At 32.0% G+C, this 21423-nt stretch overlaps 1 protein-coding gene across 2 annotated transcripts in view; it reads left to right on the forward strand.

Moving 5' to 3' along the window:
• LOC107165049 (uncharacterized) overlaps positions 1–21423 on the forward strand; it is a 93139-nt gene that overhangs the window by 17919 nt on the left and 53797 nt on the right. For both annotated transcript variants that reach the window (XM_089219593.1, XM_089219594.1), the window contains exons 2-3: positions 11693–12031; positions 12791–13147. In XM_089219593.1, the coding sequence (XP_089075719.1) occupies positions 11693–12031; positions 12791–13147 (696 nt within the window). The remainder of the gene's footprint in view (positions 1–11692; positions 12032–12790; positions 13148–21423) is intronic.

Genomic DNA, 21423 nt, shown 5'->3' on the forward strand with positions numbered 1-21423 from the left:
AGGCGCACGCATGAGCAACGAGGCCATGATCAGTGATAACATTGAAATAAGAAATAGATAATATAGGTAATAATGTTATGATTAAGCGGTAAATACATTAGATTCGGCGCCGGCGAGTATACAGCGCATAATACACATTACAATATTATTAAACAGAAGCTTTATAAGGGTTTATAATATTTTGTGCGTATTGACACTCTTATTATGTATAAAGGAATCCGTACTATGAATCAATTGAGCAGCGACGACGACGGCAACGATGAGTCGACGACGTCACATTATTGTACAGGAGTCCCGTCTTGGATTAAACGGCAGACTTGTTTTACAACATAAGAAGCCCGGCTCTGGACGTATTATCATTACATCACCGTCCACCGAGTTCTAATATCATTATGACATTATACGGACGTCGTATAGGTTGTTTAATTTTTACGATTTCCCTCCCAAAAACACACACATACAAAAGTACATATTATATTATATAGGTATTAGCCACTGTATTAATATATATATACATCATACATTAACCCCCCCGCGATCATGGTCATTGCTACCTATGTATTATTATTATTATGCATTATATTTTGCCGTTATCGAGACCTTCGAAAAAAAAAACTTATAATCCGACAACCTTTTTTTGTGGTGCATATTATATACACATATTATTCTATTTAGGTATGACGTGCACATTATTATAATATTATTATTAAAATGTATAATATCATAGCAACGTCTTTGATATTATAAGCATTTATATATACGGCTTCTTCTTTTTTTTTTTGTACTTTATTAGCACGACGTGCGGCCACTCGTTTGCAAGAAGACGATCGATTTTTAATATTAATATAAAATATTTAATTTTTTAATGCGAAATAATTTTCAGCGGTGTTTCGGGAAATTAATTATCCTGTCTTGCAATCACAAACACAAGTGCTCAAATAATTTATTATGTGTTTCTCTTTACCGAATGATATTATCCTTATAATATTATCAATTAGTACTACAGCATAATAATATATATTCATCGCCCGGCATAAACAGTTTTCACAATCAAACGTCCCAATAAAAAGAGAATCGCCCAATTCAGATCGACTTCGAAATTCGTGTTTTCTTAGTATTCATGTGTATTTTATTCATTATTATTATTATTATTATTATTATTATTATACAATACCTATACACACCTGTGAGTCCGCTGAACGATTGTACGCCCGCACTGTGATGGGCATGTGTCGTTTGGTGGTCGTCAACGATTCGTTTAAAAACAGTTTGTCGAATTACCGCATATTAGAGTAAACAATCTGCTGCAGTGGTCAGAGAAAATTATACGTTATCGTAAAAAAATGTACCATAACTTATTATTATAATTATAATAAAAAATTCCGGACAGGTGTATCTACAGCGGAAAAATAACACACTTGTACCCGGTAATTATCTCTACAATCCACCGACGTTCCAAGTGTGTTATTGGTTTATCAAGTTAAAATTTGATTGTAATAATTTTTTAGAGAAAACAATTACACAAAATAAGTAACGACACAGAACTTAACACATACCATATGCCTATTGCAAGACGCCAACGTATTCTATACCTTTGTGTAAATATAATTTATTATTTAACATCATGTTATGATATAGGAGAAATACCTTCGCTCCTGCTGTTGGTGTAGCTAAAATACGTGCGTATCGCGTACCTATTTATATTATGCAGTGCTCATAAATTGATGTGCACTATAAATAAAGCTTGAGTGCCATGACTTACAATATTAGGCTAAACAAATTCGCTTTGCTGCAAATATAATATCAAAGTCTATTTTTTTTTCTTTGTATAAATTATTAATACTGACAATTTTATTGTTTTATTATTATTCATCGGAGGAAAACGGTATTTAATTTTTGGAGGAAAAAATACGGCCAATAAAATGAAGACGTTATAAGTACAGATAGGATATTGTATCAGCTGATTATATACAGCGCATAGTGTGTGTGTGTGGTACACGGTACAAGCATAAAGCCCGACGACGTGCAGCGTTTGATATTAAAATATTTTAAATATAACTTGTCGTCGAGATCAGATTTCTACTATATTATGCGACAAAGACGGCACTCTTTTATTTATAATATTTTCTCCATTTTATTTGATTTCGTTTGAAATCCAAGTACCTAGTCTGGGAAATTAAATGACATGCAAAACCACGTAAAAATACAAAACACTTGCGTATATATATGATATAATATTATAAACATAACAATAATTGAACAAACTATATTATGTATACGTATCGTGTTATTCAAAGCGTTGGTCCAGTGCAGATGGACCGAATCAATCGACGCGATATGCGACGAAGACGACGTAATCGGATTTACCAGTCATCGTCGTCACTCGTGTGTATATTTATCATTTACGAAAATTTATAATTTTTTCACTATATTTGCTTGTCAAAATGTTATTGTTTTTTACATCACAACACTGTATAGATATTTCGTCGTATCTCTTTGACCGTTCGTCAAATTTATTTAAATAACTATATAAACAAAATTAACGTTGCCAAATAAAATAAAAGTTTTGTACTGGATTGTTTTTTTGGGAAATAATTGTTTTACAAGAAACTTGAAGGATTATTTTAAAGATAATCTATGATAAGAAAAAGTTTATAATTAGAATTTCGAATATAATAGAAAACTAACCTGTTTGGCTACTGTTAAAATCTTTTGAAAATCTGTTTATGAAGAAAAGTCTACTGAAAAAAATTCGGGGGTGTGGTGTGAAAACTGTAATGTTAAAAAAAAGAATCATTCCAATTTAAACATTGCAGTATACATTTTATAATTTCAGGCCATCAGACTAGCACCAAAATCTTATCGTTAAAATTTGGTACATTCATAAAATTTAATAATAATAATAATAATACAATTTCATTGAACAGCTTTATTATTATAGCCACAACGACAATATCATTATACACTTGCTACTCCAATCACAACTAGACGACTATAATACTAATAAAGCGTATTAGCGTGGCAAATAATCGATTCCGTGATAGGGGTGGGGGAGGGTGTATAACGACTACTATACTACAATATTATATATTAGAATATCAACCAGAATCGTTATCCATATAATAATATATAATACGCATACGCATAGTTAGTGTGCTTGTATAGACCGCGAGAGGACTTTGGCCAGCTGCACACGCTGCACTTATTGGAAAATAGTTTTGGCGCGCAAAATTGATGAACCGATACATTTAGGGCAGCAGTCGAATAGTTTATACATATATATATATATGTATATAATGCATCGATATATAGTGGAATGCGCGACGTCAAATGAGCTGACGGAACAAGAGCGCAACAAAAGTACATTCATCATTTGGGTCGTCTCTGTATATATCTACTAATCTCATTTCGGCGCTACATGGCGAAGGGGTGACCGGTGGTGGAGGCAGCGGAAAAGTGTCAGATGGTTCCACGGCGCGTGTAATTAATGATGTCGTAAGAATTTGTTTAACGAGCGCGACTCTTCAGCGGCCGGCAAAAAAAAATAATAAAACGAAAAAATTAAATATAAAATTAAAAAAGTATTATATATATATGCGCGTTTTACGTATGTTACGATCGGCGTTAACAACAAACGTCCGGTGGTATACAATTTTTGTGTGTTCCGAATAAGATATATCGTAAAATACTATCATGAACTACCATTATATAGTATAGTATTCGGAGTCCTACTGTAGGACTGGTGTTACCGTTTATGGTAATAATGATATCTTGTCTATCGATAAGTGAGGTTAGGTAATATTTGCTACCTACCTACTTGTTGTGACTTGTAACGTTTGAGACAAATTTTATATTTTATCACGCTGATATATCAGATGAAATTAAATATATACATTTTTTTATGTTAGTTTACTATATAAATTGAGTAAATTTGATAAATTTTGATATTTTTAGTAACATTAGCCACAATAGGGTGTACCGTCAAAAACACTTCTCATCTTTGTTTCTTTCACATATGTATCTATTATAAGTTTATAAGTTATAATTTATAACTATGATATTATACACGTTAAATATTATCATACTTTGAGATACCATATAGCATAACTACCTATATAAAAAAAAACCTTATATTATGTTAAATTTTATACAATCTAATTTAATACTTCAGTAAATTTTTACCAGATAAATGAAACAATTTTATTCATTTTTAAATTATATATGACGTGACGACCGTTGCCCGTTACCTATAGTTATGATATGGTGGTTACTGGTTAGTCTAAAGAGCGTTTACCTATAGTAAAATAATACTTCCATTATAATTTACCACTGTGTTTTCCGTTTTTCTGACAAAAACAATGTCTCAGTCAGTGGTGACAACATATTAAATTATTTAGGAATGTTTTCTTTTAAAACACCCGTTTTTTAAAATAGTTTCACGGTTTAATCAACGTCGACTGCAGTATACTGTGTATTATAATTGAGTCTTGGAAGAGTATGGAAAAAATTGTTGTTTATTTTAAAAAGTCAATATTTGGTAATTTTTTACAAGGTACTCATAAGTTATAACATAAATATGCCTAAAATGATAACGGCAATAAATGTAAATCTCCTATTTATCTGTACACATTTATAATAATAGCTAAATAAAAAAAAAGCTCCTGAGCTACATAAATTTCAATGTCAGCATGAAGTCATTGGCAAGTGTAAAAAGCACTGCTCTGGTATATATAATATATATATATATATAGAAAATAGATGCAAAAAAATTGGGAAGTTTGCAGTCATAGCTTCCCCAAAAATTAATTTACCAAATTTCGTTGTATAAACCAACTATTAACACAATTTATTTCAACTCGCGTGGTGTATAATATCGTGTTCAGCATTATATTATATGATGGAGGGTGCTCAACTATTACTGGTGAACTCTACCGGTAGCTCTGAGTGATGTACATATTGAATTTGTCAGTATACGCCGATAAATAATGACTGCCACATAGTAGTGTAAATAATATAGTAAGTTTTGGTTGAAGGCGTTATTTGCGGAATCCTGAGCGGCGTGTACACGTCACAACCCACTTTCATATACAGTTTTAGCCGCCTCATCCCCCGTATAGCTTCTGCATAGTATACCGTTGTAGGTATTTCAATATATATTATAATTCGATATAATATATTACACGATATATAACACCACACCAACTTCCGTAATACATAATAATATACACATGTCATAGTATGCATTATTTTTAATGTTTTTTAAAAGCTTCACCTGCAGATATACTTAGTATGTGTTATAAAATGTGGACTTAATTAATACTTATATACAATATAACAAATGCATACGCGCTTGAGCTGCAGGTTTTTTATTAGGCGGTCGATATTTTTTTACTAAAATGTATGTGTAATTTTGCTTCAGCCACATTATAACGTTGATATATTCGACCCGCCGCTGTAAGTCGCCATGCAATCGTGACGTGTCTCGTAAATAACAGTTATTAAAACGTGCCCGAAACGATAACAATTATTATCGTTTCAGTGGCTGTGGTGTAGCGTGGTACGCCGCACTATATAATAAATACATATTATAATATGTACAGGAGCAGAATATCCAGATATAATTTCGGAAATTTGGATTCCAGAGAGCGTAGGAGATGAAAAATCAATCCTTTCCCGTCCTCACGAAAAGCGTTTTGGTAACAGACATAAAAATATTGTTCGAATATTGTGTAGGTACACTATTTGTGTATCGTACGTTTTACGATAGCACAAATAATCATTAAGTATATTTGTATGTACAGTAAAACCTCTATATAACGGACCCTCAGTTAAACGGAATCCTCTTTATAACGGAAAATGTCAATAGTCTCGTTGCAAATTATATACGCAATTTCTATTTCTCTATGACGGAAAACTCTTTATAACGGAATAATGTTTGGTCCCAAGCGATTCCATTATAAATAGGTTTTACTGTATACAATATACACATATATATATACATTTTTTTTTCCGAAGCTAAAGTTGTTCAGAAAATATGAAATATATGTAATATAGGGTTGGTATATAATTTGAAAATATGTTGTTCAGTTATCGTGTAGGTATTCTCTACTGAAATTTTAAAAATCATTGTTTGGACAATGTCGTGTAAGTAGCTGAAGGATAATTTGGACATGAATACACATGATTGTAGGTTGCGAATCACTCCGCAGTATACGATCGCCAATACGCCACCAGGCCACCAGGCCACCAAAAACACGATACAGTATTTTGCTGTAAGGTAAAAGGGCGCAAGGGCGCTGTGTATAAATTTACGCCAGAATTGATCAACACTTGGTCTGCGCATAGAGCAATAGAGCGTTTGGTGTACACTCGTCGGAGACTCTCATCGTGTGTATTTGTGTATAGCGTGATCCGATAGGGAATTCTTATAATATTATTAATATAAAACGAATTATTAAAACGATAACCCGCGCGCGCGCGATCCCAAGTGTGTGTCTGTGTGTGTTGTAATATTATATAGGTACACTGACGTGACACGCAATCCCAGAGCCCAGAGCGGTCACGATCTCCCAAAAAAACCATAGTCCCGTAAAAACCAGTAGTCGCTCCCATCGTCGTCGTATACGATCTGTAATAATAAGGTCGATATTATTATATACCTACCTGTATATTTAATAATATTATACATTAATCGCATCGTTAAATGTACATTATACATAATATATGGCCCATAATATGAATCCAGACGAATGGTATCGGAATTATAATTAGGTTGCTTGCTGCTGCAACAGTGATGGAGCGGTAGTATAATAGGTATAAGTACAACTGGCGGCGGCGAATATTATCATTATTATTATTATATGTTTAGCATGCGATAAACCATCGTGGGGTGTAATTATAACGCGCCCGCGTTGGTTCTCGTCCGATGTTTTTTTATTATTATTAAAAAAATAAATAAATAACAAAATCGAAATCCGTTTGATTTCGACCCCGCGTGAATTAGGCATAGTATATTATATTAAATAATACAGTAGGTAAAAAAGTAAACATACGAGCGTATCATACACTCATAATATTACACGTTATGTATAGTATTACAATCAATTGGCTTGTATGAGTTCAAATATTATGATATGATAAAAATATTAATTAACAGTTTTAACTAAGAGTTTTTATTGTATACCTATATACATTTTAGCCTATTATTGTTACCAACTATTAGTTGTATTATACATATATATTTAATAACTATTTTAATATTTAATGATTTTAAATTTGAAACTACGGGTGTTGTAAAAAAATGTATGTGTCTAAAACAACTGTCTCTCTTTGTTTACATTTTTACAGACCTTACGGGAACATAAAATAATATTTCAATTACGCTGCCTTGGATCAGGAAATAGAATTCTACTTCTAATTATATATACTCAGATCTCCGTAAAGTATTTAGGACATTTTAGTTTACCCTTTTATACTTACCTTTGATTGGTAGATCAATATTAAATACAGACAATTTAAAAAAAGCGGGAAAGTGGATGTCGCTCTGCTGTACAGTAGGTTACAAGTGAGTTACTGTAATAGATGGAATTAAATTTGAATCCAATGATATTATATCATTGTATACGAAAAACGATTCTGAGTGTGGAAAAATATCTGTCAAGTATAGCAAATTCTTATATGTATAAACATTCAGTGAAAATTAAAAGTATCTGCGGTCATTTGTTTTAGAATCACACAAAATAAGAAAATTGCAAAATGAGAAATTTAGTGATATCCAATGTTGTAAAAAATTAATTCTCAAAAGCTCATACAAATTAAATTTGGCATTATTTTTTTGATTAAGGTAGACAGACTTATAAGGAATCTTGTATTATATTTTCAAAACTTAGATTTAAATAGAAACTTCTTTGAATAATTCTAGCTTAAAATAATTTGCGAATTGTCGTGATTTTTTCGAATGTTGTCAAAACTCAAACTTTGAATGCTTGTAAAAAAAAAATTGTGACTATTTTTTTATTTTTTCAACTGCTATTGTATCAATATGTTGGGAACCTTTTATTAAATTTTCAAGCTTTTCTACCCAACAAATACATTTTTATCGATATTAATTTAAATAAAAATTAATAATAATCGAAAATTGCGCATATGACGATAAATAGTTCAACTTAAGTCGAAATTTTTTGAAAATTTTATGATGAATAGAAAATACTTATATAAACATTCTGTAAAACTTTCATGTATCGATATTCATTTGTTTTAATGTTATATCAAAAACCAAAATCTATTTTGTCGGAAATTGATTGTGCGTAAAAATTCCAGTTTTTTCCTTAATTTTTAGTTTGTTTCTCCCAATTATTAAAAAAATATTGGAAATTTTTTGCTTTTGATCCCCCCCCCCCCCAAATTACTAACGAGATTCACTTTCTGATCGAACGAGGTACTGAAGTCGAAAATCGAAGCACTTTACTGCCCCAAAACGTGATGACAGACACAAAAAAAAAATTACAAAAAAAAACACACACGTCATTGTAAAATCAATACATTCCTCGCTCCGCTCAGAATCTAAAAAAATTAAATTAATTAATCCTGCACAATGTTCTACTTGTTCGAATGAAATAGGAGGTTAGTTTACTATTAATAGTTTCTCTCTTTGACCTACGAACAACAGATAATATTCTCATCTTTAATTTTTGGTAACATTAGTAAATTGATAATTTAAAAAAAATGCACTATAACTTATTAAAACTAACCAAAGATTAGTTCTGCTGAACGCAAATTGACGATTTTGCGCTCCGGTCAGAGAAAGCCAATATAATTAGTACACAAACATACTCTTAATCATGCGATCAAATCACGCATTAATACATTATACGAAGGAAAAATTAAAATAGTTCACCTACCACTTTGTGTACACTGTGATTACTCTCGTTTGCTTCACGTGACACGTACCTATATAGTGTTTTGACGTATTTGTCTACTACATTTATAATATAATATTAAGTTTCGTATAAAACGCTGTCGTTAGATTTTAACGTGCAATTCAATATTTTAATCGATTTCCGACGGGTGGCCTGCAGACGACTAGCAATAAATATTCTTAAAACGTCGACCGCGCACAAGAAACCAAATTGTTCGGATGGATCGTATTTTTGGCCGGTCCTTTTTTTTTAATAAATTGCTTATGACATTCAGTTGACGATAATATGACGATTTCTGAGTGAATTAATAATAAAGCTCGCGGCGAGCGCGACAGATGAAGGATATATGGAAAAATAACACGTGTTTCATTAAAATTACATTAGTCCAATTGGCATTCAGCCACACGTCATGTACAAATAATATATATACATACTTATTTTTTCTTAATACTAGACCGTTAGAATATAATAATAATAATAGTAATGGAAATTAATGCCAGCTAGTTTATTATTAATTAACATGGAGCGTGGTTACGCCAATTTCTGAGTTTTTGACGCCTTCGAATCGACTCGATGATAAAACGATAAAATATTATGTCGTCGAATGGAACAACGAGAAGACTCCTTAAACATCTGATAAAAATACGACATCAGAGCGTTTACATGGGTACATTATTTTAAAGCGGATTCATCCATAAGAACATCGCCCGTTCTACTCGAATACTATTTATCTACATTCTAGTTACATGTTGTTAGAATACGTTTAAGAATATTTCAATAAGTTCAGATCGATAAGGTCGATACGTAGCACGATGTTATGAATGTGTATAATATATATTACTATAATACGAATATTGAATAATATATGTAGCGCCGGTTAAAAGTACGACATAATTTCTACATTATTATAATTATTTATAAGTATTGTGATTATGTATACTTTATCATGAGGTTTGATGTACGATTATGTTATTTTTATTATTATTCGATGGATTTGAACGTTTAAAATTATTCCACGTGGGACTATTACAATGTGTAAATGGTGTTATATTAATATATTATTATAAACTTGATGAACCACAGAAGGGTTAACTGCCGGATACATCACCATAGTAATATCGTCTGCGCCGGTACATCATTGTTGACATAAATTAAAATATTAAAGATTGAAAACGGTCGCGATACGTATACAAAAGACGAACAAAAATTATTGTTATTATTATTATTATTATTATTATTGTTATTCGATCGTATCGTGTTCATATATTATTCCACTTCTTTGACGTAAGAAACACGACCAAAAGAATATTATTATTAGTAGAAGAGAGGACCGCTGTCGATGTTCCATCTGTACAGTCGTCCGCCGATGCCCACTCAACCAGCGCTTGAGCTCCAAAATATATTATTTGACGCAGCTGCACGCCTGATGACCGATTGCATTTGAATAATTATAAATTATAATGCATAGATAGTAATAATATTATTGGTGTATGATATTATTATATATTGTTAGATCTTATATCGAACAAACAGCTCAAATATATATATATATATATCAATACAATATTTTGTTATTCTTTGTCTATGTCTGTATCATTATATAAAAACGTAGCTTAACGCGTAGGTATACGCACTCGTAACAAAACGTAATTTGATTCGAATTTACAAAAATCTGATAAACTATGACTCGTGTAGATTTAAAACATATACCTATAGTAAAGTATACTGTTGATGAAATTAAGTTAATTTATAATAGATAATATGTAGAATATATAATGATGAGTACAATACGCTATGCCTCAAATTCTCACCCTTTTAAATTATTCTTTGACTCCACATTCACCCACATTATTTTCTTTAACCTTACATAAAGAACATACTACCTACTATGCTCTTCTGTTACTATATTAAATTATTACTGACTATTTACTCAGATTTTGTTTTCTTTACATTAATGTACATTTTATATACCAACTCGTCAAGTGCGACTACATTTTACACTATATTGTTAACAAAATAGGAGGCATTTTACAGCATTTTGTATGCTTTGTAATGAACTGCAATAAATATTAGAACCCTATACAAGATGTAACAAGTCTATTTGACTAATGCTATAACTTTTTTTTATTCGATATTTTTTTTTGTAATGATTTGTAGAGCTCTGTGTTATAATTTAAAATATCTTATATATTTTTTACAACTAAAATTAAATAATTTAAATGTTGTATTAAATTAATTTTTTTCTTATAATCCAAGATAGCTATTTTATAAATAAGTATTTAAAAACTGCAGTGTTGGCGTTTAAAACTTTTTGGTCACATCATTGATTTTTAAACAATTTTCAAGTTTGTTAAAATTCAAATTTATTTCTCGCTAATCAGTGTTTTGATATTATTAGAAGATAGTTAATCAATAATTAAGACATTATAAATTATATGATTATACATAATACCATTATTTAACATGATCACGTGATGCATACCACTACCGTAAGTCAGATAGACCTGTTACATTCTGTATATTACTTTACATATAATATAATACAGATGTCTACGAAAAGAGAGAATGAAATAAAAAATAAAAATGTAAAGGGCTCAAAAATGTAGTATTGCGTATACTTAAATTAATAATCAAACGAGTGTTACAAAGACTTCTTGACTATTATTATTACGTAGGTAACATATATTTTGTATTATATAGATATATTATTATATCAAAAGGTTTTATATTTACATTACAATACATTTATGTACAATTTTTTCGGATTTCCACAGCTGAATAGTGAACCGTCGTCTGAGTTGGATAAACAACAGCGCAACGCACAGACAGGACAAGTGAAGATGGCCGCCACTGAAGCCGGAAGCCCTAGACGACTGGGTCTTAATCTCAACCTGAGCGTACAACCTCACGCGGCCGCATATCACTGGCCACATTCGACAGTGGCCGAAGACACTTCACCGTCCCGGTCCAAAGGCTGCACGGACGATGATGAAGACGACGACGAAGACGATCATAACATGGACGATCGCGATATGGATGACGATGACATCAATGACTGCCGACAGGATGAAGATTGTTCGCCCGAGGATGAACAAGATATTTTGGAAATGCAGGTATGCCTCTATAATAAAATTCCAGGGGAAGTTGACTTAAGACACCATCGGTGATGTGTAGTGGAGAGAAATAAAAAAAGGATGTGGTTATAGTTTTACAGAAGTAAGCATATAGAAAATTGTAATAGAATGGCGTGATATTTAACTTTTTTTTTTCCAAAAATAAAAAAATATATATATTGCTTTGCCACAAAGATACTAAGGTCTAAGGACGGTTCTGAACTTTTGGGACATAAACTGTATAATAGATATACAAACTCTTCAAAATATGTATTTATTTATTTATTGTATTTTTTATAACACTCAATGCATTACACGCTTAAAACAGTGTATTGATGAAAAGTTAATATTTGCGACTAGTTTTATGGTAATTGAGTCGATTTCACGTGTGCACAGGGTGGTTGGTCATTAGTGTGCTCTGACAGAGCTAAAAGCACTTTTGGGATGTTCAATGGTTGTTTTGCTTTTTATTTTCGGATATTCGGAAATGTAAAATTCGACTGAAATATATGCTCGACGAATTTAAGATTATAGTATATTATAGGATCCTTTAGGGTGCAGGGTATAGACTATTATAGTACTAAATTTATGTAAATAGGAAACGTAATTAAACGTTTTCGTTCAATTTTACCGCGTATTGGTTTTATGATCAATTTTCGATTTCAATCTTAGAGAAAGAGAAACCTGGAACACGAGATCACGTATTGTACGCATATAAGATAGAGTTTTTCATCATCAGAATATTATTTGTATTTGCAGCGCGAAGAACGTGAAACCCTCAATCAACTCGCCAGACAATTGGCGTCCGGTTCGCGACTGATAACTCCTATGCTTCAGCATCTCGTGTACCAACACCCTGGACTCTCCGTGCAGCCGTCGCAGATGCACCAGCAACAACTGCAACTGCAGTTACAGCAGCCGTCTGCCGTGGCCGTGTCCTTGACGACAGCCGCTCTCAACAGACATGCGACGACGGCCGCTGCTGACTTGTCGCCAAAGTCCAGCCACTCAAGTGACGTTCCGATGTCTGGCGGACGTTCTGCTGACGTTCAGTCACCGTCCGCGGCCCGGAATAATGAAGCCCAGTCATGGACGTTCGAGGAACAGTTCCGACAGGTTAGTGACGTACAATATAAATAATGTATAACAATTACCTTTATATAATGTATTATTCATACTGTTTATATGTGAAAATTCAAATGGTTTTTTTATATTAACAAAATGAAAAAAATATAATAAATAAATATATACAAGGCCTATCACCATATATTATTACCATCACCTTAATGGTCACCACCGCAATAATATACTTTTTCTACTTGAAATTTGATTTTGTAAAATCATAACCACCTTTACACGTTACTGCGTTCAGTAAGCTAAAACCTGAACACTAAAATTGAAATATAATTTCGTCTGATTTATGGTTTACTTAAACTTGAAATCAAAAACTCGTGTAAAAATGTCTTAAAGTAATAAGTATGTCTGTATGTGCAGGCAACGGTTACATAAGTTAGGTTAGGTTAAGTCGTTTAGGGCTTGGGGTTAGAAGTTACTACTATAGAAGTACTGCAAACAATTACAAACATAATACATTTTACAAGACATAACAGTTATTGTTTACTTGTATTCTAGCAGCATATCTTATTATTTTATAATTATAATTATAACTGCATAAGTATTTTATAGTTTAATATTAGATAACGGCCATAGGTTATATATCCACTCATATAAATACACCAATGTGGTATGTGAAACGGTTACTATGCTCCGATTTAGTCACTTATTTTACTTCTATCATAATTTATATTATTACGTTATGGCAGACCGTAAGGGTAAGGGATCTTCACGATTATAATACATAACGGAGGCAAGAAAAAGTATACGCATAAAAACGAACTGGAAGTCTAAAAACATAATATCCAACCGGACACTTATGGTTTTAATATTATGTAATAACTTCCTATTAAACTTATATTACTAAGAAGAGATTTCAGTTTACTCCTGCACGGTTTCTTGTGAATTACATGCGCATGTTATCGATTACGCGGTCTTTAGCTGTAAAGCTGAGCGTGTCAACTAGCTACACACATTATACATAGGTAATAAAATATACTCGGCCGACGATTATTATCATAATATATTATCATAGTACGGCCGTGACTTACTATATCGGTCCGGTCTACTGTATTTTCGAACGGAAGCGCAGCTGATGATATGCAATTTTCACTCGAGTTGAACGTGTTTTATGCTTATACTTTGGACCACAAAGCGCACACGGAAATCCTCGAACATCGTCGCGTGTCGCTCGTGACAATTACGCACATTACACTGCGGCTATAGATTAAAATTATATGCACTAGGAAACGTGGAAAGTATAAAAATCATTAATTTAATACACGAGTATTCTAATCTATTTTCAGTAATAATAATCCCGCGTGGGTTATTTGTTGCGGGCCCTGAACCGATCGGACCTTGCGCTTTATCTACACGCGCACTCGTTCCGAGTATAATCCGAGAGTCGAGTCACACCATAATAGAGTGTTTTATTATTATTTGATGAATAATAATTAGGTACTATATTACTATAATGTAGTTTAGTTGAGAATGCATCTTTCAATCCTCGAGCTAGAGAAAAACGAAATTTATAATGCCTACATAATGTGTGGCATTTTATATTGTTATATATATATACAGGGCCCCTTCTAACTGTCTTTATCGGTGCATACTAGTTGCCTCCCAAAATATATGAATTGCCTCCCGTCTTTATCGTAAATAAAAAGGTTAATTTACACTAGTTGCCTCCGATGACCAGATAGTTCATAATTATATCCGAGTTGCCTCCCAAAAATGTTCACACTATAGTTGCCTCCCAATTCCCATATAGAATTGAGTAGTGGTTCATAAACTTCACTAAACAGTTCCACATTAATAGGTAATGTTTATGCATTATTAAAAATATCAGACTTGGTAAAATCAATAATAATATAAAAATAATCAATACAAATAAAACATATTTTACTACTAATTAAAATAGTGCAGTTAAAAAACATCATTCTTAGGTATAATATATAGAATAATGTTATAATAGTAATTTTAGACAAACATTTGCTGTCTGGGATACGACATTGCTTAGGCTTTTATTTTTTAGCCAATATTTGTAGGTATTTAAAATTTGATATTTTTTTTTCACTCAGCTTTTTTATTTGTGTGTCAATGAAAATTATTTTAATATAACTAATGGGAGGCTACTAGTACTAAACTCTTTTCGGTTATGATAACATTTAGGGTACGTCGGGAGGCAACTCGTATATAGTCGGGAGGCAATTCGTATAAAAATGATGGGCCTTTTTGACATCGGGAGGCAACTAGTGTGTGCCCGTCTTTATAATTTTAATGTTATACTAACCCACTAAATATCTATGCAGTTATGTAATTGAAAAATATTCGAAAAACTAGCTTATTGTTTTTTGTTATTATCAACGGGTTTACATATAATTGTACATTAAAAGTTGTATATTTAATACAAATTATTGATTTAATCAGCTATTACTCATATCTACGACACATAAAACAATTAGCTAGTATATAGTATAAATTATAAAATGACTAAGTGCTACTTTATTTATTAAGTTTAATATAATATTATTGATCATGCATTTATTAGACACACGGCCACAAGATTAAAACCTCAAATAAATAACCATATTCTTTATTATTTTAATCTATATTAATATGATGTTTTAATAAAATTATAAATAATAAAATATAACATAGTTACTATAAAAGATGAAATACACATAAAGAAGGTTATAAATCTATTTTAGTAATAGGCGATTAATTTATATATTGGTGATCATTATTTTAGATGGATATCTTATGGGAAAAGTAAAAAACATGCAAATGCGATAAAGTTTGAGTATTATTTATTTTTTTGAGTATCAATATTTTTTATTTATCTTTTTTTTTTGTTCATTAAGTGATCTTAGCGCTTCATGTATGATAATTTATTTTCATGTTTATTTTTTAGTACTGAAAATAAAAAAATTTAAATTTAATAAAAAATTATTTGGATAATAAATTCAATATAGTCTATTTGTGAATTTGATTTTAAGAATACTTTTGGCGGTAAAAATATTTATCTAAGTCAAGTAGTTTTTTTTTTTTAATTCAATATTATTTTGGTTAAAACAATTTGGAACGTAATAACTTTTTTTTAAATATGATTTTTTAGAATTCGCTAACATGAGTATATTTCTTAAATCATTTACTGATCATATGATATTAACAATTTTTGTCATACGTTTAAATAGTACCTATAATTCATTTTTTTTTTGGTCAGGTCTTTTTTTTACACTCTGTATATTAAAATATTTTCAAGACTCAAAAATATTTTAGTGTCGGTTTTTGAAAAATACTAAGGTCATAAGACTTGTAAATATTATGTATAATAATGAATAATCTAAAGTCATTCAAATACATGCATAATCAATTATAAAATTATATTATCTATAAGTGATAACACGTCTCTCTTGAACGTTCACAATTACTTATGTAGGTATACATGGCGATTGTTTTCACGTGGACCACGAGCTAGCCGCCAGTGAAACATTGCAATAATGAATTCGTATTTATTAATATATGAATGCATCCATTTAAAACCAAAATTGAATGATAATAATAATGGTTTATCGTATAATAATTATAATTTTTAATAACATTAGACTGGTGGATGATTGTTGGAGGGAAGGTCGAAACATTTCTTCTCCGTATATCTTGTCATGCGCTAAGTTGAATATATTATACAAATTATATTACAGGTACCTAAATATGTGTATTATACCTAATTTCTAGAGAAAAAAAATTATATAATATTAAATGCAACGGATATGTGCACCAACTTGAACGTCGACTGATTTTTCACGTCAAAATTAATATCCTATTTTATAGTAATTATAATAATTACATAAGTATATACATGTACGCGACGAGAAGGTCACACACCGTACCTATAGCAAGGGGTGGGGGTTTATTCGAGTGATGTTATACCCGCTCACTTTTTCTCCACTTCGAGAACCTACGGGTCTGGCATAGTGGCACGAGCGGTCAACGCGGGCGGGCGTCGGTCCATCATGTACCGTGGTGGCGTGGTATATACAACCGACCTTATACCTTATAACCAATAATGCGGCGCGTGCCCAAAGACGAACGGCGCACCTGAAGAAGTTGTTCGCCACGCCGCTACAGTGCATCATCGATCTTGGCGCGCCGATCTGCTTCCGCTGCTGAAGTGGTGTCGGGCGCCATCCAAATAATAATGACGTCCAATCGCGCGGTTATTATATTATCCCAAGCCGTCGTGGTTGGCAATATTTTTAAAAACGAAAATTGCTGAGATCGGCTACCAGAAACACTTTTGAGTTTGTTTTGTTATGTAGGTCATGTACTGTGGTACATTCACCTCTATAGTTGGAGAATCTCTATTTGTTCTTACCATCACGAACATACAATATTGTAATATAGTTACCTATATTTAAATATTTAATCAATGGTGAATACGAAGAATGAATTATGAAACCTTTGGAAGAATATTCATAGATATTTTTCTAGTTCATTCATAATATATATTAAAAGTGGGAGTAGGGGTATTTAAACGGTTCAATGATATTTGCACCTATTTTGACTTTCGCTATGCACGTGAACATTTTGTGCCAAGCCACTTGTTTTATTCCACTCCTGACTGCGAATGTCCGTATATTACCAATGTATTGAGCTGTGTATTTGTGTATTTAATCAACACCACAAATACAATTTTAATAATATAAACCATATAGGTACAAAAACTTATACTATTTATACTCGAGTCTTGGCTAGGCGAAACTTTATTTTTAAGTATCCACTAATACAAAAAAATAAGTGCAAATATTTTTGGGATATATCAAGTATTATAGTTATAAATATAATAAAAATAACAACAATTATTACGCGCATGATGGACTGTATAAACAGAATGCATATATTATATATTTATATAACATAGATACGGCAGTTTCTTTTGTGGGGGATGGGGTAGTTTTTTAAATTTTTTATTAATAACTCCTGTACAAAAAAAGTGGCTATGGAGTTGACGGAGATCGTAATCCGTTCAAAGTCTACTTTCATCGTAGACAGTATGAGAACATCATAGTACCATTAGTACCTACTATGATGACAATATATAATAATAATATAATTTATTACGGCATCTCGTTATATGATTATTGTATGTTATAATATATAAAAGTCGTATACACGCGGACATTAATGAAACGGCGGACAGGAGACGCATTCAGTGCACCGATGGTGATTGTACCATATTGCTCGGACGGGGAGCCAGTCATAAAAATACATATTATAATATTATGGTAGATGCTACTGCGAGACTAATTGTTCCTGCGCGGGACGACCCTTTCTCGTAAACACACTCTTACCCACGTAAATATACTGATTTAAAGACCCTTCAGAGCCAGTCGCCACTGCGTGCACCAAATTAATAACACTATACGATGACAACGCGGGCGGGGGAGTCTGGGCCGCTCGGACAATGCATAACACCTCGCGGTTATTATATCACATTATCATCGTCATTATCATGTAGAGAGTTGTAGAAGACGCGCACATAAATATACGTATAATATGTAAGCGCGCAGGTGACGGTCGGGAATTTTCACGCGTCTTTATCGGACCAGGGTTAGGTCATGATGCGACGTTATTGTGATTATTATTCACACGCCACAGCCAGACAGACGAATTTCGATCTGTTGTCACCGAGCCGATTCTTTTTCCCTTTCGTTTTTATTTCATTGTCTCACGTCTCTGGACGCGTTTTTCATTTTCACCTGCCCCGCGGTCCGCGTTTCTCATCGAGGGGCACATGACGTGTGAATGATGCACCCAGACTGCATCACTATGTATACTACGGGCGGGTCGACGATCCACGTTCGTCCGCCGCTCGATTTACGTACTATTCTTATTATTATATACCTATCTACGTATATCATAATTAATATAAATCTAAATACACACGAACACACACACAAACATCACATATTATTATGTATACTTGTTGTACCACTGTTGAGTTAAGCAGTACATAATGTCCGCGAGTGTGTCTCGAGGGCCATCACGGCATGTGGGGGGCGAAGAAAATATATCTGCATCGAACTCATTCGAGTGTAACTCTGCTGCGGCATCCAACTTACATAAGTATACATGCACTCATATCACGTGGTTGTTTTCACTTTTTTTTACACTCGGAAATTTTTATACTCGACCCGTCATGTGTGGCCTTTTTCGTTTTACTTTTCAAATGTTCATCTTTTGTTTTTCGTCATCGTCCGATAACGCCGCTACAGAAGGTGACATAATATGTACGCAGCAACCACCATAAGAGCATTTCACCTTTAATCGTATAAACGTCATCACAAATAGCACGTATTAGGTGTATTAATACAATAATTATCATCATGACTTATGGCGCATTTAAAAGTTTTAACTGGCAATTTCTTTTATGTATAATACATTGTATATGTATTACAATGCGTGAAACGATATTCTATTTAAAAATGAAAACTGTCGATTGATGTATACAATTTATGTTCGACGCGTTTTAATGTCTAAACCATCACACTATATTCCCAATAAAACAGATAATAATGTAATAGTTATATCTTATATATATCATGTGCATATTGCTAGCAGTGACAAGAACTGTTATACGAACAAAATGCTCGGTCACCAGTCGTCCGACTAAGGAATAATATTATATGTATATAACACTATATGTTATGCTTAGCGTCCCTCCGTTAAGATTCTTTTTTCATCAATAGGGGATATTGCATTATACACTTTGAAATCCTTAAACTTTATCATCGCAGCATATATCGACCTTGAATTGCTTCTAACGTCCATATAACTATGTATATAGGTATATAAATAGACGCCGTATAAGGGTGAAAAAGCGATAACATGACGTATATAATTGAAAAACCTAGTAGCATAATATATATATATATATATGGTAGTGCGGGCGACCAATAGAAATTAGATCCTCTTTTCACTGCACTTTTCATATTATCTCCGCGTAAAACGTTTTATTATATGAAAGGATAAAGCAATTAACCTAGTTCGCTAGCCACTAATCGTTTTCGGCTCAAAAACTTTTCCAAAGCTCCTAAACGATTTAGAAGAATTTTCAACGAATTGAAAAAATAACTTTGTATGCAATTCTTATTGATATATTCGACGCTACGTCGACTCATGTGTCCCCCGACACCTAATAGTGTCTAAGATGTGTTTTCTGAATAATTTAGAAAGAAAAAGCTATTTACTATAAATACATAACATAATAATGTACGTATAATATTTACAATAATTAAAATATTTGGCTGGATATAATTTTAAATGTAAAGGTAATATTATAATATAAAAGTATTTAACTCAAAATTCCTAACACCCTATAGAGACGAAACACACGGACCGAACGCAGACTCCACCAATCAGCAATGAAATTTCAATATTTAAAAAAATTTTAAATACAATTTAATTTAAATAACATATTTTTTAAGAAACTTTATTCATTAGTAAAAAATATAATTAATATAATAACTATAATGATCGTTGCTGTCGATGTTAATGTTAGATCAATAAAAAAAAAGTATTTTCTTAAAAACAACTTGGAAAACGTTGTAACGTTGGTATATTAATATACATGAATAAGAATACGTCTTTAAAGATGTAACTAAAAAATTCAAAAAAATTTTTTTTAAATTAATATTAATATTATTATATTTTTTTTGATTTCACATTAGCTTTATAGGTTTATAAAAGTTAATACTATTTTCCACAAATTTAATTCTCAATTTAATCGTACCGTTGGCTTATTAATTATTATTAGGCATATAAAATTGTAAACACACGTAGATTTACTATAACTATTGTTATTACCTATATGTATTTAATCATATCAAAGTAATAATAAGACGTTTTTCATTGGACGCGGTTCGGTGGGGATCGCCTAAGATGACCGATTATTTATTCGGTCAGCCGTAAAGTTATAATAAAAAAAACTTAAAATTCTTCGTTCTACATATTATTATTATATCCCACGCTGTGGCCACTGCAGTTAATCGTCTGCGATTATTCATTGTCCGTATTATAATTGGGCGAAAGCAAAAAATAGAAAATAAAAATATTATATATTATCGGCGGCCGGGGAAACAGATGAACGTATTATTATAACGACGACGATTCTCGTATAGTTCTCGAGATCGACGATCAATCAGTTCGGTCGTATGTGTGTGTGTGTGTGTGTGTGTGGATAAACCGCGATCAACGCGTTCGGGATTTCGTTTAGT

Source organism: Diuraphis noxia, unplaced genomic scaffold, assembly GCF_037042655.1.
Source record: "Diuraphis noxia isolate RWA-SAM2 unplaced genomic scaffold, SU_Dnox_SAM2 contig0002, whole genome shotgun sequence".
NCBI classification, from domain to species: domain Eukaryota; kingdom Metazoa; phylum Arthropoda; class Insecta; order Hemiptera; family Aphididae; genus Diuraphis; species Diuraphis noxia.